The sequence below is a fragment of the Achroia grisella genome, unplaced genomic scaffold (genome assembly GCF_030625045.1).
Source record: "Achroia grisella isolate CSIRO2021 unplaced genomic scaffold, CSIRO_AGI_Agris_v1 utg1112, whole genome shotgun sequence".
Lineage (NCBI taxonomy): Eukaryota > Metazoa > Arthropoda > Insecta > Lepidoptera > Pyralidae > Achroia > Achroia grisella.
Genome location: NW_026712582.1, coordinates 1,768,554 through 1,794,317, shown reverse-complemented (window position 1 = coordinate 1,794,317; position 25,764 = coordinate 1,768,554). Strand labels below are relative to the sequence as shown.

The 25,764-nt window shown below is 33.0% G+C and overlaps 1 protein-coding gene across 1 annotated transcript in view; it reads right to left on the bottom strand.

Moving 5' to 3' along the window:
• Positions 1–911: 911 nt before the first annotated feature.
• The window catches only part of LOC131849912 (uncharacterized), a 37,570-nt gene continuing 12,717 nt past the window's right edge, over positions 912–25,764 (bottom strand). The window contains 11 exon segments of the mRNA XM_059200045.1: positions 912–2,950; positions 2,953–3,447; positions 4,196–4,354; positions 5,986–6,101; positions 9,449–9,600; positions 12,453–12,642; positions 13,442–13,609; positions 14,952–15,083; positions 18,093–18,243; positions 21,041–21,229; positions 22,335–22,481. Coding sequence (XP_059056028.1) covers positions 912–2,950; positions 2,953–3,447; positions 4,196–4,354; positions 5,986–6,101; positions 9,449–9,600; positions 12,453–12,642; positions 13,442–13,609; positions 14,952–15,083; positions 18,093–18,243; positions 21,041–21,229; positions 22,335–22,481 — 3,938 coding nt within the window.

The following is a 25,764-nucleotide window of genomic DNA, read 5'->3' as shown; positions in this document are numbered from 1 at the left end:
CTTGTACAATTTTTTTCAACAGTATTATCTACAAAATTAGTAGCACGGCACGACGTCTAGATATCTTTTTAATTGTATATGCTATCTTATATTTATTAATTTATTTATATATGACGTGAGTCAGAGTAAAATATTTGCCAATCATCAGTGCTATTTCTTTGCTCTCATTATATTATGCTTGTCTTAAATCCCCTTGACTATTTATATACTCAGTATTCTGACTGATATAATATACTTTCAAAAGTTTATAAAGTAACAAGGTATGCTAAATCGCTACACCACCATTGTCGTTCAATTCTTTAAATTTATATATTTTTTACTGCTCAAGTAATTCCTAGGTCCTAACGCAATTTATTTGATGATATTTACATGTTAATTATACGCGCAAAAATTAGTTTGTTAAATCCAATATTTTACTGAATTAAACAAAAAATATTACAAATATATCAGAATGAATACGTTTGTAACTTAGGCCACGTCAAGGATCAAGCGGGCTTCCAAAGTCACAGCATTTGAAGGCAAAGATCGGAGATGCTGCGAAAGATCACTTAATTCCTCGGGTTTTATTATAACTGTTTTCATTAAACTGTGTAAAGTTTGAATGCCTTATTTATGCAGACGTATCAAATAGCTTATCGTTCAAACAAATATAATGGAATATTAAAGTAACTCGCTAATTATGCATTGATCATACGAGAATGAAGAATTGGGTGTAGCACTTTTATTTTATGGTTTAAATAAAATAATAATTAGATTAATGTATGAATAATAGTATATTTTAAATGCATTACAATTATGTTTGGCGTGGTATTCATGTGGATAGAAATAAATTTAATTAACATACTTTATAATCTTGCTGGAACATATGTATATATACCGCATATATATTCTCTAAGGTTTTAAATGTTTCTTTATTTCAATTTTTTTACCGTGCCAGTACTTGTTTCTGTGTCATTAGAAGATCCGGAATTTGAATACTCCAATGTACTAGAACTGCTTTTGCTTTTATTACTGCCCTTCTTACCTTTAATACTTTTAGACAATATCGAAGCAGGCTTGATTGATCGTTTTGGTTTTAATTTTACAGCCTTTTCTGGGGGCCTATGGATACTTTCTGTTCTATGTTGAAGTTTATTTAAACTAAAATTTGGTTTGATTTGGGCCGTTTTATCTAATTCACTTATACCAGGTAAGTGCAAATCAGATATATAAATATAATCTTCATTGCTCTTAGGAGCAACTTCTCTCTTATTTATTTTTACTGGTACGATCTCTAATTTTTTTTCAAATATTGTATCCGGTCCTTTAGTATCTAACAAAGTTTCACTCATATTAGTTGGCGATTCTATTCCACCAACCAATTCTTTTATAAGTTTGTCTTCTGTGAGATCATCTAAGAAATCTTCTTCTTCTTCCAGAACTTATTATTCTAGGTCATCAGAACAGAATTAAGAAAAAGATGTTATGGAACCTGCTTGAGAATGAAAATCATCAGGTAATCTTATTCTGGGAATATTAGATGGTAATTCTATTTGACTTGAGGGGGCTTTTATAATTATCCTCGGATCTTGTAATAATGGAATGTTACTTGATGCTATTATCACTTTAGGATAGTCTCTTTCTATTGGTGTTGTTATTACTGAACCAGTTGGACTTTTTTGCGTGATAGAATCAGGTAGTCTGATATTTGTTTGACTGGAGTCGTAATGTGGTGTTAAAGAATCAATATTTTCATAATTATTATCAGAATTATATGTTTCCGATATATTGCTGGATTTAAAGGAATCGAAAGAGTTTAAAGGTTTTGTATTTCTGTAAGCAAGGCGACGATCTAACGTTGTTGTTCTAGGAGGAGGCTGTGGTGGGACTTTAGGGCGATCACATTGATTATCTGCATTTTCAATATAATTTCGAAATGTTTGTAAACTAGTAGGTTGTAAGGATAATCGTTTTTGCGTTTTAGGTAAATCTGGAAGTACTTTCGGAAAGTTTCTTCTTTTTATAGTTAATAAAGCTTCTTCAGCAGTCAAAGGTTCAACTTTGGTACGTTCATCATATGATGTTACATTTATATCATTTCTAAAAGTAACAGGAGGAAGGATATTAATAATTTGATTACCACACTCTCTTTTATCTTTCATAAGTTTATCATAGTTAACATCAGTTACAGGATCTGAAGAGGAATGTTTGTGAGATATTCTTAACGGTTTTTCTTGGTCAACTGACAACATTACTACGTTAGTATATGTTTTTGTTTCATTAATTTCATCAACAGGGTTATTTTGTACTATATTCAAATTAATATCGTCTTCAGTTCTAGATTTTTCTAGTATATTTTCATTATTGGAATGCCTTGTTTCTCCACAGTCAAATGATTTATAAATTTCTATCGGCTCTTGTTTTAGTATAGAGTTTGTACGTGCAGCTGGTGTAGCGTCGATTGCTACAGATACTTTCTTTGATTTAATACTTTCTGTTCCCTTGCTTCTGAGAGAATCACTAGATTTTCTAGTCTGTTTTATACTCAATGTTGAATTTTTGTTGCTTCCTATAGAAGAGTGTGAGTCTAGGGCAGATGTTGAAGTGGTTTTCTCAGACGTTCTTGTTTTGTTACCAGATTTTCTGTAAGCATTATTTGTTGAATTCACATCTTCAACATTGTTGACTTCTTTTTTAGAACGCTTTACATCGGATAATAATTCTTCGGATCTAGTAAAAGGTTTAATTACAGTCAACCTTTTGTCGTTGTTTAAATCGGAGTTTGATTTCCTCATAATGCCTGGAGAACATCTATGCATAACTTCGTTAGCAATCCAGTCTCTTACCTTTGTATGCGCATCCAATGTGCTAGTAGATAGATGTCTTCTCAATTGAAATCTTTCTCTAAATCCTCCTGAATCATCAGACTTAGGTGTTTTACATGGTTCCGACTTTTTCTTGTGCTTTTTTTATCACGTAATTTATTAAAACTCATAGACTTTATAACGCTGCAACCATTTTTAAACGTCTGTAAAGCACTTTTGTCATCTTTGGAACCTTTTTGTCCTATTACATCAACTTCCCCGACATCTGCACGAGGTTGTCGAGGGATTTCAAAAGCTTGCTCTCGAATACGTAACTTACGTTTCTTAAAGTATAATATGGAACATATACCTACATTTACAGCTAAGAATAATATACCGAGTGATATAATAAGGGTTACAGTAGCGCCAGACATCTTTACTGGCAAATTAGGATTTAGAGGTTTCTCAGTAGGTTGAACTGCTTTGTCCATTAAATTCGGTGGTACTGTACGTGGAATGGGTTTCATTGACTGTGTCTGCCCATATATTATATCTGGCTCTGATCGCGTCTCCGGAGGAGAGTACAATCGAACCCTACCATATGTAGGAGCACTATATCGAGGAGGCTCCGCCACTTGAGGCTTCCATATTTTTTGGATTGGATCTGTGGAGCATACATAGAATTATTATTGAATTATTTGACACATAGATTATTAGAGATATTGTAGTCTGTGGTCGTATTCATGTCATTCACTCATATATCACTACAATAACTCTAATATCGTCTGTAAATAACATTTGTAATAAAAAAAAAATCTAAGCCGTTTAATGAACTATTTATGTTTAAATTATATCCAAAACTATACAGCATAGTAAGTAGAGGCTACGCTTTGCTATATTTTATTTGATTTCTTATTTAATTAGTACCTTTCTATACTCACTTTTTGTATAATCAATAATCCGTTCTTATAATATACAATCAACTATTACAGACATATAACTGTATACTTCTTCCTTTTTGATTGCTAACTCTACTATATTGCTAACAGTGTTATTGTAATATAAATTTATAAATTATACTATTATTTCATGGTTAACCTCAAAACTTGCTTTATTTACTTCATTATGTGTAATCGAATAAAATAAATTGTTCATTTTTTTTAATAAACTTATTCTCTATTTTGTATAATATAAACAATACAAAATAGGTCTGAATTACATATTGATGTCATAATTTTCCCAGAGGATAATATTTTTGTACATAATTTATATAAATTTCATCCGTGCGTAGAACACGTACAAGTACGTAATAAGTACGTGATCGATTATCAATATATTCGTTCAAGTATGATCACGGTAGGAAATTCATTAGGAATATTGCTAATAATATGAGTGCTTTGTAGTTACTTCACCTGGGACACGGTGTGTTGACTTAGGTTTCTGTGTGGTCGGCCTAGGAGTGTACTCGAGCAGTGGATCAATAAGGAACCTCCTCATCTTTTTAGGTAACGTCTCAAGCCAGAAGTTCGTGTAGTTCGAACGATACAGACTGCTGATGTAGGGTGGTATATCTGAAAAAGGTTGAAACTGATTGAAAAAAAATAATAATAACATAAAAGAATATACCAGCCGAGTCTCTTGCCAGTTCTTCGCAAACGAAGTTAAAAGCTAGCCGAACTGGAACTATCCATCTTCAATAACATTTTTCAAAATACCTACTAAGGTATTTTGAAAAATGTTATTGAAGATTGTAACTGTCTGTAATGAAAGAATAATGACATAAAATAATGTATCATGAGTTTTATACTAGTTCTTCTACAACTGGAGTTGTTTGAGGAACTGGACCGGACGATAGGAATAGTGATAAAAATATGATGTACACGAATGACCGAAAGGTCCTTTGTGAATTCTTAAGTTTTAGAATTTTGAACCTTAAATCATCTTGAACTTAGGTTCAGATCTTCATACCAGTGGAATATTAAAATTTTATTAAAAAATGTCTACTCAACTATAAAAGCATTTATTCGTGTAGGACATTTCAACTACTTTATTTATATTTTAATTTGAGCGCGTTTGGCCGCAATCTCAGCTGATGTTAAGTGATGATGCGGTCTAAGTTGTTACACACAAGCTTAAACAGTGCCTATTCACTCTTAACTTGAAAGACCCAATGTTGTAAGAGGCAGGAAAAATAAATGCTGGTAGAGAGTTCCACTCCTTAGCTGCTCGCATAAGGAAAGATGATGCAAAACGGTTAGTTCGAGCAGCTGGGATATCAACAGCGTATGTGTGGAGCTGCTCTCTACGTCTTGTTGTACGGTGATGGAACAGTGCTGGAGGAATGAGGTTTCGCAGTTTTTAAACACATTTGCCAAAATGGATCCTATTCAACACCGTTAGACAACCCACTACTTCACTACTTACAGATATCAGTATTTACATTATTTAAAATCATTGTTTTGATTTCTATTACATTCATAAAGTCATCCAATAATAGTCATTCTCGTATATCATCCGTACAGACAGCGATCAGTTAATTTTTATTGTATTTTTTATATATATAGAAATTATTATCTATTTCCATAGGACATCGCGAGTGATCGACTGACCCGATTACGCCTATTCTTTTTTGTTGCGTTTGTTGTTGTCAACAGAATGTTCTTACGAAGGGAACAAATTAAGAATATCTCAATATTTTATTAATTATACCAATGGGAAATCACACACATACACGCCACTAACTATCACATACTCCACACCTAGCGACAAATTCTACAACTTCACCTCACAAATATGTACATGTAATATTTTTAAGATGTATTACAATAGCACAGTAAGTCCCCGGAGAGAGCCTGGAGATCTGTAGTACAGGTTTTCTAGTTCAGACTCCAGACTCTCAAAAGGAATAACTTGTAAGGTGAAATTTATTAATTTTTCTTTTCATATTGTAATATTTCCTTGTGAGCACTAAAATAAAGATTATTATTATTATTATTTACGCTATTGTTGCATTTTCTCAGCTTTTGCTGGTTTTTTCCACACTTACGGGCCAAAACCAAGCGCGTATGTGTGTGTGTGTATGTGTGAGTGTGTGTGTACTTATTGTGTAACTGGTGTTATTATTATTATTATTCATAGACAGAACAACAGCTAGTGTATAGATAAAAGACAATTTCAGAATATATTTCAGGTGACGACTTACCCAACTTCAAATACGACTGATGCTCGACATCGTACTCCGGCCATTCCACATTGTACTGACCCCAGTGTTTGTGGTCTAACGTGAAGTACTTATTCACGCTTTGTGTGTTGGGCGTACTGAAATTAAAAAACAAAATTAAAAAAAAAGTAAAAATGAATGAATATAAATATAATGAAGAGATACTTGTAGAGACGTTTATTATAAGAAAGCGCAGTAACAGAAGTAATAATAAAACAATTGTATAAAAAGAACTCTCATATTTTAAATATGGATAAACGAATATAAAAACTGCCAGTGACTGTAGGTCTAGCAAAAAACTTATTGTAGTATAAATGAATTTTTGTATGCAGAGGTTAATTATTATGTACTATATTAATGATATATCAAATCAAAACAAAATATCTTTATTCATGTAGGTCTATTACAGACTTTTTTTATCAATAACTAGCTGACACACTTCGTCTGCATCATATTTACTTGACATTTATCATTATATTTCGCCCAATTTACATAATATATTTTTAAATTATATCCCATATTATTCTGATATATAAGCTACATTATTGTAAAGTTTCATCAAAATCCGTTCAGCAGTTTTCGCGTGAAAGAGTAACAAACATCCATCCATACCCACAAAGTTTGCGTTTATACTCATTACATAGTATAAAACAAAGTCGCTGTCGCTGTCTGTCCATCCCTATATATGCTTAAATCTTTAAAAATCTTAGTTAATTTTAGTAAGGTAGTTTTAAAGATATAAGCATACATAGGGACGGATAGCGAGAGCGACTTTGTTTTATACTATGTAATGATAACAAATGTGATAACATATATGTAATAAACACTACAACCTATGTTATAAACATTTTATATATTACAGCCGTTTATTCGCTGCTTCCAGCAAGTACTTCGTGAAATTTTAATCGCAATTATTCTAGTTACACAAAGACGTTCCTAAATTAAAAAATAAGCTTAAACAAGGACAAAGTAGGCCAATAATTAAAATACATTCATTGGACGTTTATTTACTTTAATATTCAGAGCAACACACAAGTTTCTTGCTTGTTCTTCTTGTGATGAGACAGCGTTCCGAATGAGCGGTAGTTTAAAAAAAAAATGTTATGACTATTCAAAAGTGCTTCAATGTAAGTTTATTTGAATAAATGATTTTCTATTCTATTCGAAATTTATTGTATACTCGTATTTTTTTTTTATAATTTCAGGACAATTCACATCTAGTCGCGCCATCTGTTCCCAAGTTAAGTTAGGTACAGCTTATGTTACAGATACTAGATAACTGATACAAGTACATAGATATTTTTTTTTCGTAAATATTATACATAGAAAACAACCAGACCGATATATTTTGCTATTTAAAAAAAGAGGTTGGTTGTAGAAGGGTGATATTTAGGTAAATATATTTATTTTTTATGATGTAGCATTAAAAATACATAGGTATAAATATTGTAAAAAAGTAAAACAAATTGTGAATATGTTACCCTTATCGATTAGCGATATAAAAATAAATAACTTCTACTTAGACCTACCGAGTATATATATAAATCTTCATCAAAATCGGTTAAGCCGTTTCAGAGAAATAACGCTGTGACGCGAGATTTGTATATATATTACATACTAGCTGTTCCCGCGACTTCGTCCACGTGGAATTTTACTAAAATATTTTCTTCTAAAATAAAAGTAGCCTAAGTTGCTCCTTATTACATCAGCTACTTGCCAAAAAAAGTCCCGTCAAAATCGGTCCAGCTATTTCAGAGATTACCCGGAACAAACAGACAGATACTCCAATTTTATTTATTTGCAGAAATAGAAAATTTCAGAGGGCACCCTTATTTCAGGGATAACAACCTATTCTTAGACGTACCGAGTATATATATAAAATGTCATCAAAATCGTCTAAGCCGTTTCGGAGAATTGGTAAACTGGCTGATACGTCATACTCGTGAATGAATGCTGCTTATAGGAACTGGTCTGCTCGAATCACTGTTGTGTACTTAATCTTATGGTGTACTTAATATCTGAAGTTAATAAATTAATACTAGTTAGTGATTTGTATTCGCACGTTTCGAATTGGAAATGTAAAATTACAATGATTATTTAAAAGAGCAACACGCAAGTTTCTTGCTCGCTCTTGTGATGAGACAACTTTCCAAATGAGCGGTAGATTAAAAGAATGATTACTGTGACATATAGATATTTATATATGACTAGCTGTCCCGGCAAAAGTTGTTTTGCCTTAAAATAAAAAAAAAATTAGGGGTGGACTACCCCTAACATTTAGGGGGATGAAAAATATAAGTTGGCCGATTCGCATACCTACTCAATACGCTCACAAAATTTCATGAGAATCGGTCAAGCCGTTTCGGAGGAGTATGGGAACGAAAACTGTGACACGAGAATTGTATATATAAGATATAGTTTATTTGAATAAATGATTTTCTATTCTATTCTATTCTAGAATGGAATATATAGATTATTAGAATATTTCAAATATACATTACTTAGTATAGATTTCGTTATGAATTTATTTTATCTAAACATCTATAGAGAGTTAAAAATCTTAGCCGTATAAAGTAAAAGAATTAAATATAAACAGAGTAAAAAAAAATGTGTTTTCGTTTACAAATTCGCTTTTGAACGCTTGAAAATATTCATCATTTAATCATTAATCACACAGTCGAAAACATGGCGCCTGCTGTGATCTCAAGAATGATAAGTGGTTCTTTGGAGTTATTTAACTTATTTCCTAAAGCAATTCGTTATTAATTTATAAATCTGAGAAAAGAAAATTTATTACGTGACGCACAAACGGCCGCCTACAATATCCTGTTGCATTATTTATTCCTTATTAGTAAGATTTTCCCGTTTTTGAAACATTTTTCATTCTTGCTCTGCTGGTATTGATCGTAGAGTATAGCGTATTTATTATATAATATAGATTTGTCTCTTCTCTTCTCTTCTCTTTCAGTATCTGTCAGTCCACTCGGACGTACGCCTCTTGCATAATTTTCACTCTGTTCAATTTTCGGCACAACTTATCTAGGTAGGCCCAGTTGTCATTTTTTTTGTTCTGTTTTTCCCTTTTCAGGGAAAGGCAAAAGGACTCAGCCTAAAAGCCATTGTCTTCAGTATTACTTTCTTATATTATTTTTTTCTAATAATTGTCATCACAACTTATAAATCTTGAAATGTTGATATGACGTACTCAGAAATGGGTTTGTAAGTTTCTGGGTTCATCAATAGATTCTGGATGGAGCGCGGGATCTCCATTTTATCATATATATTGATCAATTTATCAATAAATATTAATAGCTGGTTGATGTCAGACTATCTGACAATTGGTCTGCCATCCTAGGTTGCCACATTAGGAATCTGCATCTCCATTTATGACAGATGGACATGCAGATCTACGTCACGTAATATAAAAAATAAAAAAGCTTTTTACCCTATTTTTACGAAGTTCGTCCACAATCTCATCATTACTTCACTCAACAGCTTCTCCTTCTGCGTATATTCTGTATGGAAGTGCGTATTCGCACCGCCAAGAGGTACTCCCAATACATACGGCAATTCCTCGCCGTGGACGCTTTTGTTTAACTGAAATTCAAAGAATTCATATTAGAAATCAATCATTACTATTATTTCTATCTAAATATATATAACTCAAAGGTGACTGACATAGTGATCTATCAACGCACCGCCCAACTGCATGGATGGGGCTGAAATTTGGCATGCACGTAGACGTTATGACGTAGGCATCCGCTAAGAAAGAATTTTGATTAATTCTACCCCGAAGGGGATAAAATAGGGGATGAAAGTTTGTATGAAACTTTGTCAACAAGCTAAGCTAGCTAAAGCTCGTGTTATGGTTACTAGATAACTAATTCAAATATATAGATATTTTTAATTTTCGGAAATACATAATTATTATATATAGAAAACACTCAGACCGACACAAACAATCATAGTCATGAATACAAAATGTTAGTGCTAATCGAGGAATCGAAACCGCGATCATTGGAAGTAAATCGGTGTACTAAACCGCTAGACCACCGAGGTCGTCGAATATTCTATTTTGTTAACTGATCAATGTTGTGTATTTTTTTTATATTTATATTAATATTACTAGCTGTGCCCGCGGTTCTACCTGCGTTAAATTTTATATAAAATATAGTCTATATGTTATACTGATACATAAGCTATATTATTGTAAAGTTTCATCAAAATCCGTTTAGTAGTTTTTGCGTGAAAGAGTAACAAACATTCATACTCACAAACATTAGCGTTTATAATATATATATATATATATATCTACACAGGTGTGCATGTATTATATATATAAACCTTCCTCTTGAATCACTCTATCTATTAATAAAAACCGCTTCAAAATCCGTTGCGTAGTTTTAAAGATTTAAGCATACATAGGGACGGACAGACAGCGACAGTGACTTTGTTTTATACTATGTAATGATTAAGATTAAGATTACTCTACTATATATATTCTCTTTAATGCAAAATTAAAGTTTTATCTATACATATAAATAAAATTGGAGTATCTGTTTGTAATATTGAAATAAACCGCGAGCGGTGCGATGGTAAAAGGTGGCCGTCGGCATCATGTCGAACAATTCCTCAGAACACAGTCCGTTGTATAATCTGTAGAACACACAAAGCGAAGCGAAGTCTCTGTTGTCTGTATGTCTGTAACCTGTTGGTATTGAGCGCTCAAAAATACGTTTGCCATTGCTTTTGTGATTGAGTGAGTATTGTTCGTGAAACTTTTTCATCGGTTGTCTCCACTTAATAGTTCGACGTATTTATTATTAACACTTGAATGACACCTGCCTTTCTTCAGCGAAAGGAAAATGAACAGACGGTGTATTCCAAATAAGTAAAAATATTGATAGCGTCGAATAGAAAGTTTATTTTAAGTCGACTCAGTGGTTTTCTGTTATTGTATTTTAAATAAAGATTCCTTTGAGAAAATTATTTTGGTGTTCATCAATGTAATACTGTGTCTATTTTTAAACTTTCGTATTTAATGTACATTAAACATATATATTACGACCTCGGTGGTCTAGCGGTCTAGCACACTGTTTTACGACCGATGGTCGCGGGTTCGATTCATCGTACGGCACAAACAGTTGTATTCATGAGTATGATTGTTTGTATCGGCCTGGGTGTTTTCTATGTATAATATGTATTTATTTACAAAAAATATATATATGTATGTATATGTATCAGTTATCTAGTACCCATGACACAAGCTTTAGCTAGCTTATCTTGGGTCTAAATGGTGCTGTGTGAATTGTCCTGAGATTACTATTATATTTTATTCATAGCGCTAACAATATTATCTGATTGCACTAAGAATGAGTGCGTAGCGGTTTCTATATTGATTATCGCATGCCTCTTACTTGTTATTGTGTAATTATTTACATAAAAAAAACATCTATTCAAAAGAGCAACACACAAGTTTCTTGTTCATTCTTCTTGTGATGAATCTGCGTTCCGAATGAGTGGTAGAATCAAAAATATGACTATTCAAAAGTGCTTGTATTGAGTTTATTTGAATAAAGATTGTTTGTATTTATATTTCTTATATTATTAACCGGGTCTTAACACGAATAATTTTATGGCAAATAAAGGTATTTACCTCTCTCGATGTTTCGACTAGGTTGCACTAGCCGTGGTCACGGCTTGAGAAACTGATTTGAGTACCGACGATGTCAATGCAGATACTATGATTGCTGTGTCGCGATCTTTCGTTGGAAAATCTAGTAACGGTTGAAGAAAAACCCTTCTGGTACCTATCTACATTGACGTCGCTGTTACTCCAGTCAAAGCGTGACGTGAGTGCAAATTAGTCGAAATGTCAAGAGTGGTAAATTGTGGTATCGTGGTATGGACTTGTAATTTTTTGAGCATGGATTGGTGTTTGTTTCAGCTAATCTATACATATAAATAAAATTGGAGCGTCTGTTTGTAATATTGAAATAATCGTTTTTTACACACTGCGTCAAACAGTTAAATAATATGTCGATGAAGCATCCATAAGAACGAGTACTACTAAATTGCGGTGTACACAATTACAAGTACATTTATAAATTATTTATTTTTTACTAGCTACTCGCCCCGGCTTCTCATGGGTGTACTTCTATACATGTAAATAAAATTGAAGTGTCTGTTTGTAAAATTGAAATAACCGTTTTTTACTACATGAATATAAATACGGTACATACACCGAAATAACATTTTTTATAATTTTTGTCTGTCTGTCTGTTTGTTCCGGCTAATCTCTGAAAAGGCTGGACCGATTTTGACGGGACTTCTTTTGTCAGGTAGCTGTTGTAATAAGGAGTAACTTAGGCTACTTCTATTTTAGAAAAATGAAGTTAAATTCCACGCGGACGAAGTCGCGTGTCAGCTGGTATACATATAAAACTCACCGGTGCATAGTCTGTGCTGACAGAATTGTGTCCAAATACGTAGAAATACGATTGTCTATTGGCTTTTGATTGGTAGTTCGCGAAATTGATGGCTGGAGAAAGAGTTCTGGCGTCGCTGAATATATTTAATATCACATCCCTGTTAGCTTCTACGCTCCAACGCTGAGGGTCCAGTTTCGATGGTGAATACCTTAAAAAAATTGTCGAAGTTTTTTTTTTAATTTTTATTTATAAAGAAAACTTGCAATCAGTCACTTGGACTATAAACATTTTTAATTTAAAAAAAAGTTGCAATGTGTCGCTTGGACTATAAACAGATGTGGTGTCTAATATATAGGTAGAGTGCAACTCAACTAAATGTCAGTCTCCTGTCTGGCTATATTGGTAAAATAAATCACACTTTAAAAAAATAAATGTCTAAGTAAAAATAATTTATTCATATACGACATTTACAGATATAAATTTGAATATATATCATCATCATTGCCTTGCCTTTATCCCATTATTTGTGATAGGCGCAGTATGTCATTCTCTTCCACTGCTCTCTATCGGTCGTCATATCTGAACATACTCTTCTTTTATTCATATCATCTTTCACACAATCCATCCATCTTTTCTTAGGGCGTCCCCTCCCTTTACATCCATCCACATTCATATTTTTAATTATTATATAACAATATTAATAATAATCTCAGGACAATTCACACAGCGCTATCTAGACCCAAGTTAATCTAGCTAAATCTTTTGTTACAGGTACTATAATTGATAAAAATACTTCGATTTTTTTTGGTAAATACATATATAATATACATAGAAAACAAACCGATGCAAACAATTATACTTATGAAAGAAATGTTTGCATCGTTCGAGGAATCGAACCCGCGACCATTAGAAGCAAAGCGGTGTAGCACCGCTAGAATACTGAGCTTGTCGTCTTATATACGTAATATGGAGTATAGTTAGATAAAATAAATAAAATCCATACTTACTGTTTCAATATATCCTTCAATGCCTCTCTACCAGCCCCTTCGAAAATAATTTTATTATATTTGACAATAAAATCATCCCTTTGATTTTCTAGAATACCATGGTCGAGTTCAATGACCCCGAAATCGTGATAGCTCTCCATTTCTGTCACTCCGCTTAGAAGTTGATATCTGAATAAGAAAAAAATAAGCATTTGATATTCTACTAGCTGTTCCCGTGACTTCGTCCGCGTGGAATTTAATTTTATTTTACTAAAATAAAAAGTAGCCTAAGTTATTCCTTATTACATCAGCTACCTAACAAAAAAAGACCCGCCATTTCAGAGATTAGCCGGAATAAATAGACAGACAGACAGACAAAAATTATAAAAAATGTTATTTTGGTATATGTACCGTATATATATTTATATGCATGTAGTAAAAAACAGTAGAAATAGAAATAGAAATAGAAATAATCTTTATTCAAATAAACTCATTACAAGCACTTTTGAATAGTCATATTTTGATTCTACCACTCATTCGGAATGCAGATTCATCACAAGAAGAATGAGCAAGAAACTTGTGTGTTGCTCTTTTTGATAGATGTTTTTTTTATATAAATAATTACAGTGTAACAAGTAAGAGGCATGCGACAATCAACATAGAAATCGCTACGCACTCATTATTAGTGTAATCAGATAATATTGTCAGTGCTATGTATTTAAAATTTTTCTACAAAAACATTATTATCGTTAACGAATTCTTCAATTTTATAGTAGGCTTTTTTGCAAAGGAACTGTTTTATTTGACATTTAAATCTTTTTTCTGGCAGATTTATAACAGACTCTGGTATTTTATTGTAAAACCTTACGCAATTGCCATAAAACGAATTACTAACTTTAGCCAAACGACATTTAGGTAAAATAAGTTACTTCAATATTACAAACAGACACTCCAATTGTATTTATATGTATATATAATTACATCTCGTCGTTTCGACTAGATTGCACTAGCCGTGGTGTTTTAAAATGAATGGTCATGAGCTCACTGCTCATCAACGTTTAACATATTATGTTATCTGTGGTTTAACTATATTAATAACTAGCTGACCCGTGCAACTTCGTCTGTGTTTCATTTCCCAACCTTTTGTAATATTTTCATTGCAGCTCCGCTCCTATTGATCGCAGCGTAATGTTATATAGCTTAAAGCCTTCCTCGACAAATGTACTATTGGACACAAAAATATTTTTTTAATTCGAACCAGTAGTTCCTGAGATTAGCACGTTCAAACAAACAAACTCTTCAGTATTATAATAGTATATATAGTATACTCGATATTCGCCCCGTGTTTGCACGGATGTATATGTATTATAGATATAAACCTTCCTCTTGAATCACTGTATCTATTAAAAAAACTCGTTGCATAGTTTTAAAGATTTAAGCATACATAGAGACAGACAGCGACAGTAACTTTGTTTTATACTATGTAGTGATGATGTGTATTAAACGCAAAAGTTTAAAGATATATTCTCACCTGCTCAACAAGTTAGGGAAAGACTCCATCGTCTCCTTAGGCTCGTTGGTTATGAAATTACCGGCTACCGTGGGACCTAGTGGCGTTTCGAATTCTCTCGCCAATATCTGAACCTTCTTGATCTCTGATAAACTGTAGAAGAAAAATTGAATTTTTAAACTGTGATATGGCAATAGTTAATTTAGAATACGTTGGTATGGATCTGATGGTAAAGGGGTACCGTAACCTATACACACCTGAGGCACCAGGGGTGTCATGTGCGCATTGTCGATCCGTAAACAACCATAATATACCGTTCTTGAAAAACCCTATGCTGTAGTTATTCGCAAAAACCTTGGCAGGTAGTTCATTCTACAATCGAAGTGTGTAGAGGAAGCTCCTCTGAAACCACAGAGTCTGAAACCACTTTGGTTCTAGAGTGTGGGGATGAATTCCCTGTCGATGGCGAGTGATGCAATGCTCAAAGGTAGTCCTAGGTAGAGATGTGTCGACTCGAGTTACTAACTCGAGTTAACTCGTGTTGCGCATAATTCGAGTTAACTCGAGTTGAATTCTACCAACTCGAGTTGGAAGAATTCAACTGGTAAATAAATGAATCAAATTAAAGAGCGAGAGCATGATTCTGTCATCGAACTGACAATGACATGAAATTTTTATATCGTACAATTTTCACTCGTCACAAATACCATATTTCAATATTGATTTGAGGTTGTTATCATTTTATTTTCGCATATTCGTCCGATTATCTTATCAATAAAATAGTTATGTGTCCCATAAGTCCTTCCGCGGCTTTAAAGTGCCATTTCTACTCGCCCCCTAAAGTTCGGTGAAGCTTTCAAGGCTAGCTGCGCCCAAAAACATTAGAATTGTTCGAAAAAATAAAAAAAAAATATTCCAGGTAACTCGAGTCAACTCGAGTTAACTCGAGTTGACTCGAGTCATGTTTATTACGAGTTAGCACATCTCTAGTCGTAGGTATGTCCAACAAATCTTCAGAATACAGTCCGTTGTATATTTGATAGAACACACAAAGCGATGCATCCATTTAAGTGGAGTAATGTAATGATGTAATTGTACTACACAATCACACTTTTTAGGATGCTTCATTAAATATCAAACCACAGGTTTTGTGCTTAACGACAGCGCTTTAGCGCTGGATACTTTCCTATGACAAATATTACAAGGATTATTTAAAAGAGCAACACACAAGTTTCTTGCTCGTTCTTCTTGTGATGAGACAGCTTTCCGAACGAGTGGTAGATAAAAAACAAATTGTTATGACTATTCAAAAGTGCTTAAATTAATTTTATTTGAATAAATGATTTTCTATTCTATTCTATTCTATTCTATTATTTATTTTAATACTACGCGGACAAAATCGCGTGTAAAAGCTAGTTATTTACAAAAAAGTATAACGTAAAGAAAAATCTAATATTTTTCATTGGCATTAATATTTAATACAATTGTGTTGGAACGTAGGCCTCATAATTTTTATTTATTTATTTGTATAATCAACAGCAGAAGTGTTTTTCCAACGATGATATAATATTACTACTCTTGGACAATTCACACAGTATCATCTAACTTCCATCTAACCAGTCCTTCTGATCGATCCCTCGTTTAGTTCATACGGGGATAGAAATGACGTCGGCCTGAGCCCTGACTCCAACCCTCGGTGTCTGAGTCTGAGGACACCACTATGGGTTACCCTCAGACAGTAAAGTCCGTTAGGCGGGTTGGCCTTCAGCCACTCCATAAGTCCTTCCGCGGGTTTGGAGTGCCATCTGCACACGCCCCTATCGTCTGGTGAAGCTGTAAAGGCCAGCTGCGGCCAACAGCATCAAACTAGTCCGTTATAAAAATCTAAGCAGAGCTTGTATTGTAGGTACTAGATCATTGATATAAATAGATAGATTTTTTTTCTCAATACATAAGATAATATTTATAGAAAACACCCACAACGATAAAAACCATTATACTCATGAATTCAAATATTTATATGTATCTATATTATATATTTCACTTACTTAAATAAATTATGATGCAGGTACATTTTTTATAATTCTATACATAACATACTAAACCGATACAAACTAATGAATAAAAACATGAACGTGAGAGGACTCGGTGGTCTAGCGGTTTAGCACACATCATTACTCGCGGGTCGCGGGTTCGATCCTCGCATGGACCAAACATTTGTATTCATGAGTATAACTGCATTTATCGTCCTGGGTTTTTCTATTTATTTATAATTAAGTATTTACATTAGTTTTCTGACTAAGCAGAGCTTGTGTAATGGGTATAACACAAACTCTGCTTAGTTTGGAACTAGATGGCGCTGTTTTAATAGGCCAAGGTTATTTTTAATACTTATTTATTTGTTTGCTGTACCTAATTGAAAGCTTAAACTTTTTTTTAAATTAAACAAAAGTGAATATTAAAAATTTTGAGCAGAGTTTTAAAATCTTTTCCGCTTTGACTGTACTCACAAATACATTAGCCTGATTATACCAAAAGGTACGTGCTTTGGGTATTGATATATAGGCTCAAAGAAAAGTGGATCAAATTGAAAAAGGCCCGGGTTCCCACAAATTATAAAACTGACCCGCGCTCTACAAAGGTCAAACCAGTTAAATATATGTCGATGAAGGGTCCATAAGAACAAGTACTACTAAATTGCGGTGTACACAATTACAATTACATTCATGAACTAGTTGTACCCGCGACTTCGTCTACGTGGAATTTAAGTTTATTTTTCTAAAAAAAAGTACCCTAAGTTACTCTTTATTGCATCAGCTACCTGCCAATAAAAGTTTCGTCAAAATCGGTCCAGCCATTTCAGAGATTAGCCGGAACAAACAGACAGACAGACAGACAAAAATTGGAATAAATGTTATTTTGGTGTATGTACCGTATTTATATTAATATGCATGTAGTAAAAAACCGTTATTTCAATGTTACAAACAGACACTCCAATTTTATTTACATGTATAGATATATAGATGTCATATACATATGTTTGCATAAGACCTTTATTGTGATATTATGGAATGCAAATGAAGGAATAAATACTTAATATATATATATATATATATATATATATATATATATTTATATATATATATATATAAAAACACTTACGGTTTATTTTGTAGACAACTCATCAGATTCTTTGAACTGGGATTACAGCCTATACTCTGGGCTACTTGTAGTGTGTATTGCAATGGATTCTTTGTCATAGCCCAATCCGATAATGCTGAGCCCGACATCAAAATGGCTCGATGGAATAAACCTTAAAAAAAAAACAATTTATGGCTTCGTGAATTGTCTTGAGATTATTATTATTATCTATTAACCCAGTCCTGTATCCTCATTTTTTCGAGGCGGGACAATAACTAAACAATGCAGCCTACCTAGGACTCTCTTTCCCTCCCCCTTATACCATTTATACAATACTAGCTACTCGCCCCGGCTTCACACAGATATACATGTATTAGTATATATAAACCTTCATCTTGAATCACTCTATCTATTAAAAAAAACCGCTTCAAAATCCGTTGCGTAATTTTAAAGATTTAAGCATACATAGGGACAGACAGCGACAGCGACTTTGTTTTATACTATGTAATAATGAAGAGAGCATAGTCCTAGTGGCTTCAACTTACATCAGAAAAAGTCGTGAGTTCAAATCATGCAAACAATTTTTGATTCATTTCCCTGATTAGTACGATCGTGCATGGTAATAGCACGGGATTTTCATTTAATGTTAAACATAGACACCTATGTAAATAAACTGGTTTTAAAAAGTATATTCAATTGTGTTTCTTGCCAGTTCTTCTCAATGGCTTCTATATACTGAACTGGACGGTAGGGAAAATATTATAATATAAAAAATTAGATGTTCATAAGTGGCTAAAATCTCTCACATGAATAAATGTTTTGAATTTCAATTTGATTTAACGTCCTTCCAAAAACACAAAAATGTACTACCAACAGATGAACAAGACTTTGTTTTATATCATTTACATTTACAATTGAAAGTATATTATTTCCAGCCAAATAAAGAGAACAAATGAAATATTTTAACAAAGGAAATAACGTATAATAACAAAAACAAACATAATATAGTCAGACATATTACGAACAAAATAGAATACAGAAAATATCGGAGAAAGTAAGTGAAGTGTATTTGTGAACGTCGTGTTTATAGATGTCGCTGTATATCTAATTACTAGCAGTATATATCAATACTAATTACATATATAGTGTACCAAGCGAAACGATGCCTACAATTTTTATCGAGAAACGAGGGAAATAGACAGCAAAACATATGACGACCTCGGTGGTCTAGCGATCAAGCACATCGCTTTACGACCGATGGTCGCGGGTTCGATTCCTCGCACGGCACAAATATTTGTATTCATGAGTATGATTGTTTGTATCGGTCTGGGTGTTTTCTATATATAATATGTATTTATTTACAAAAAAAAAATCTATGTATATGTATCAGTTGTCCAGTACCCATAACACAAGCTTTAGCTAGCTTAACTTGGGTCTAGATGGTGCTGTGTGAATTGTCCTGAGATTATTGTAATTTTTTTTTTTTCTCAGCTTATGCTGGTTTTCTCCACACTTACGGGCCGAAACCAAATAAGTGCAGAGTGTGTGTATGTGTGTGTGCGCGTGTGTGTACGCGCGCGCATATGTGCGTGCGTGTGAGCACGTTTGTGTGTATGTGTGAGTGTGTGTGTAATTATTACTATTATTATTTTTAAACAAAACAAACAAAGGTTTATATATATGATACATGTACACCCATGCGAAGCCCGGGCGAGTAGCTAGTAATGAATAATCTACACGAAAACTTATTAATGTGTTTTGAAATCATTACCTAACTAATATAGGCATCATAATTCTAATTATGCAACGTGTAAGGTTCAGTTTAATGATGCATTAACATTGATGGAGTGTACGTAATTTGAGAAGCACGCTTTGAAAATATGGCTCTATATAATACCTGCATTATCGGCATTGGTAGTATACCAGTTTAGCACACCGTGGTACCTCCAACGGTTGCGGGTTCGATTCCTCGTACGGTACAAATATTTGTATTCGTGAGTATGATTTGTTGTATTAATCTGGGTATTTTCTATGTACAATACATATATATTTACGATTACGAAAAAATAATATTTATTTATGGATTTGTACACAGCCTTATTTCTATTTTTTGTATAACTACAAAATTTGTATTATGAATACCAAAAAATACCCTATATCGTATATCGTATTCTTTGCTTAGAACTAGATGGCGTTGTGTGAAAGAAATAACGTCTCTAGTTCTAATTCATACAACGCTTGTAAAGCAAGCTGTTTGTCATCAGAATTGGGGAAGAAGCAGATGTCATTTTACACACCCTATATTTTTTTATATAACTACAAAATTTGTGTTCTGAGTACTAAAAAATTTAAATATCGTATTTTTTGCTCAGAACTAGATGGCGCGATGTGAAATAAATAGTGCCTCTAGTTCTAATGTACACAATGCTTACAAAGCAGGTTCCTGGTCGTCAGAATTAGATAAGAAGCAAATGACATTTTACACCGCCTTATTTATATATTTTTTTATCTACAAAATTTGTATTATAGATACTAAAAAACTTAAACATCGTATTTTTAGATTAGAACTAAATATTGTATAGAACTAGATGGCGCTGTGTGAAATAAATAGTGCCTCTAGTTGTAATGCATATAGCACTTGCAAAGCTGCTTGCCGTCTGAATTAGGTAAGAAGCAGATAACATTTTACACAACCTTAGTTCTATCTTTTTTTATATATATAACTACAAAATTTGTATTATGAGTACTAAAAACTTAAATATCGTATTTTTTACTTAGAACTAGTTGGCGTTGTGTGAAAGAAATAACGCCTCTAGTTCTAATGCATACAACATCTGCAAAGCAAGTTCCTTACCGTCAGAATTAGTCAAATGAGTTTTAACACAGTCGATCTAAAATTATTAAAAATCAATATTCTTACCATACATCCATCTTTGTTCGTTCTGAACTATTAAAAACAAAGTTCTTACCATTAGATATAGGTGATAGGATCAAAAAGTTGACACAGGCTGCACCCGTACCGTGACCCATCAGTGTCACAGATGTAGGATCTCCGTTTAGATCCTGTATATTGTCCTTGATCCAGGTGAGTGCTGCAAGCTGATCCAGCAGTCCATTATTACCGTATTCATGTTCTGTTGTGCTTGGCTTCATAAAACCTAGAAAAAAGTTTATAAAAATTTATTTATATATTATATTAGTTTATGAAACACGTTGTCTGGCGTAGATTGATAAACTTTCGTAGATTGCGTTCTTTTGTAAGATTTGATTTCTTAAGATATCAGTACTAACATCGATAAGTGAATTCTGGTAAAAGAACAAAAGAAGAAGAAGAAACACGAAATTAATACATAATTAGAAAATATCTAGACCGATGCTAACAATCATACTTATGAATATAAATTGTTGTACTGTGCGAAGAATCGAGCTCGCGACTATTACCGATTACCGATATGGTTTAGCATATGTACTTACTTCCAATACTCGCGAGCTCGATTCTTCGCACAGTACAACAATTTACTATATGTAACATTTATTCCTTATTTAAAAATTCTTTATTCTTTCAGTGAATAATTTGTACCGCCACTTTGTTATTTACTTTTAGTACGTGATTTTTAGTAGTTAGGTTTTAGATTTTGAACTTATTTACAGAAAAATATAATCGCTGGAACTGAGGTACCAACATAGGTGACTTTTTACATTGTCTACCTCAGTAAAAAAACTGATTATCAATAGTCGGATTTTAGTTTTTAAACTTATTTATAAAAAACAGTATTAGCTGGAACTGAGGTACTAACATAGGCGACTATTTATATTGTCTACCTCAGTAAAAAAACTGATTATCAATAGTCGGATTTTAGTTTTTAAACTTATTTATAAAAAACAGTATTAGCTGGAACTGAGGTACTAACATAGGCGACTATTTATATTGTCTACCTCAGTAAAAAAACTGATTATCAATAGTCGGATTTTAGTTTTTGAACTTATTTACAAAAAAAATATAATCGCTGGAACTGAGGTACCAACATAGGTGACTATTTACAATGTCTACCTCAGTAAAATAAACTGATTATCAATAGTTGGATTTTAGTTTCTGAAATTATTTATTAAAAAAAATTGGTGAAACTGAGGTACCAATATAAGTGACTTTTTACTACTACTGTAAAATTTATTGAAATTAATTATAAAGAAAAAAATAGATGAAGTAGAGGTACCAACATAGGCGTACATTTTGATAAAGTGTACCTCAGTAAAAAAACTTACCAAGTATTCCCAATCTGAAGTTTAAAGTAATCACCATTATGTTTCCATAGGCAGCCAGTATTCTGCCATCGTACGGGTTACCGGAGCTCCACTCAAACGAGTCGCCATGAATGAAGACAAGCACTGGGAATTTCTTGGTCTTTGTATCTGTAATATATGTATATTTTTTTAATAATTAGTCTAGTGCGAATGGAATGGGAATGACTAGGATTGCGGATAATGTTATTATTTGTTTCTTTATTCTTCTTTATGATAATTTATAGGTAATTTTTTTTTTTTTTTTGGTTTAGATGTCTAACAATTAGACATATTATTTTGATCAATTACGAAACACAATTAACTAATCAAAAATATACAAAGTTTTCTACAGCTAGTCCAAACCAAGAAAATTTGTTTAAAATTCAGTCTATAAAAAATAATAAAATTAGAAATGTTAGTCGACTCCAAAAAAGAACAGGAGGTTCTCAATTCGGCTGGTTTTTTTAATGTTTGTTACTTCATAACTCCTTTATTTCTATACCGATTTGAAAAAAACTTTTTTTTTTTTAATTCAAAGAGTATACTTTCAAACTGGTCTCATTTTTATTTTGAATGTTTGGAGTCGGTTATTTTTTTTTTAATTTCATATACTAACTCATTAACAATTGAATGTGGGCTCTCATTTATGTATTAGATTGGATGTTACATAATGATGAAATGTCAGTAATAATTTTATTATCATTATAATTAGGTGCTCATTAAAGATACAAACAGTACAATTTTCTACAAGCAGCGACATCTATCGCGTATAACGTAAACTGTGTATGTTCAGATTCATGTTCCTGAAACTGAAATTTCAGGGGTGGATTACGTAGCTTCGCAACTGTACTTAAAGCTTTCATTTATAGTCGCTAGATGGCGGTGATTATAATATTATTATTATCAATATATTTTCAAGTTGTTAGTTTATTATTTGATTATTATTAGGTAACAAAGCGACGAACCTTACTCATATAATATACGTTCAAATAGGTTTGCGAGTTGTGGATGGATATGTTTATTAATCTTTCACGCGACTGAAACCGTAATACAAAAAACCGGCTAATAAAAAAAGGTAACTATAAAAAAGAAATAATTATTGCTGTATTAAATTAATATATATAGATATTACTATATATAATGTCATTTAAGTATACCTACAATAAATATTTTATTGATCTTTTATAAATATAACCTAATATTATTTATACATTAAACCACACAAGGTTTTCAGTATTTTTTTTATTTTTTTATATTTATGCGACTTTTATAGCGAATAAATTATATATAAACACTTATTCGCATTATTTTTATTATTATGAAATATATATTATACTTTTATATAAGCGGTAGATTAAAAAAATGTAATGACTATTGTGACAAAAGTGCTTCAATGTAAGTTTATTTGAATAAATCATTTTCTATTCTTTTCTATATTTTATAATTAAATTATTAAAGATTTGTATTTTTTGACATATTTAGTTAAAGAATAATTTTACATATATCAAATGTTTATAAAATAATTACGTAAGTCGCTAGTATTTTTTATGGATGATAATGGAATGGTGCACCTGCCTGCGCTAACGGTTTTCGCTGCCGGGGCACCAGTGGAGGATGATAAGATGAGCATGAGGTCAGGTCAGTTAACTCATCGTGCTAAATTCACTATTAGCTTATCACGTTGGTTTCGTTGTTAGTAATGGAGTTATTAGTCCACATTAGTAACAATCCTCTTCCCAGGAGGAAATACCAGGGGTAGAGGGACCCCTAGTATTGCAGCGTCTACAGACACTAGCCAGGCTACGGTAACCGTGGGGAACTTAGTTACAAAAAAATTGAGAAGATCTCACCCCCACGCGGTCACCCTCGCCAAACGCCAAGTTTTTCAATTCATTCTTTACTAATATTATAAATGCGAAAGTAACTCTGTCTGTCTGTCTCGCTTTCACGCCAAAACTACTAAACCGATGTAAATGAAATTTGGCAGATAGTCTAAGAAGGACATAGGCTACTTTTTAATGCGAAATAAGGCGGACGATGTCGCGGGTACAGCTAGTGTTACAAATATGTTAAAAAAAATGTTTTGTCACATCTACGTAGATTTATTACCTCTTTTAATTTTCTTACCAGTTTCGAAATGTTTGAATAGACAAAAACTGACAAGAAATTCGGTTGCGCAGTTTCTTTCATAACATAATATTACTAGACTACATCTAACTAAAAGCATATTCAGAAATTATGATATGCAGTAAAAATTATGTTATCTGTCATAAATATTTTACTACACATTTTAAAGTTGGCTTCTGGGTAATTAAAGCTCTAAGGATCACATGAAAAAGTAATAAAATTGAAATGTTATTTTCAACGCCAGACTTTTCATATTATTTTTTACGTTTTTAATTTGGTCGTATAAATCTTTTAACTATTTAAAATATCTCTGCATTTTTGGGATTATTAATTATGAGATTTATTAATGTACGTGAATTAAATAGGCGTTATATTAAAGGAAATGCATTTATTTATTTAACTTTAATGCACACAATACAATATATAGTACAGTACATTTGGCGGACTTAACACCATGCGGTATTTTCTACCAGGCAACCATAGGTGGTGCGGAGAATAATTGTTGGCGGTGCAAAAATGAATTGATTTATTTTTTCTGGGAAGGCAACGTGACTGGGAAACTACCCGCTGTCTCTCTCTATCTTAGTTTGTTAACCATAACCATCACCGGAAGAGAAAGAGATATGATAGTAATGAGGACCAGAGCTCCTATTGCTATGTATTCGAATGACCTCCTCGTGGTCCTCTTTGGAAACGATTTTGGTTAAATATATAGATATATATACTATCCTAGAATACCGCAAAAGCCGTCATGGTACCTCGTCACGGCATATGCTGAATAACACAACTGGAGCACTATTTTTTTTATGAATGTTAATGATATGGTGAAACCGCCTGCGCTAACGGTTTACGCTGGCGGGGCACCAGTGGAAGATGATAAGATGAGAATGAGGTCAGGTCAGTTAGCCCATCGAGCAAATTCACCAAGGATTTGTCGCGATGGTTTCCAGGAGGAACCGCGTGGAGGTCAACCTGACATGGTACAAATGGTGCACACGCCTGCGCTAACGGTTTACGCTGGCGTGGCACCAGTGGAAGATGATAAGATGAGAATGAGGTCAGGTCAGTTAGCCCATCGTGACAAATTCACCAAGAATTTATCGCGATGGTTTCCAGGGGGAACCGCGTGGAGGTCAACCTGACATGGTACAAATGGTGCACCCGCCTGCGCTAACGGTATACGCTGGCGGTGCACCAGTGGAAGATGATAAGATGAGAATGAGGTCAGGTCAGTTAGCCCATCGTGACAAATTCACCAAGAATTTATCGCGATGGTTTCCAGGAG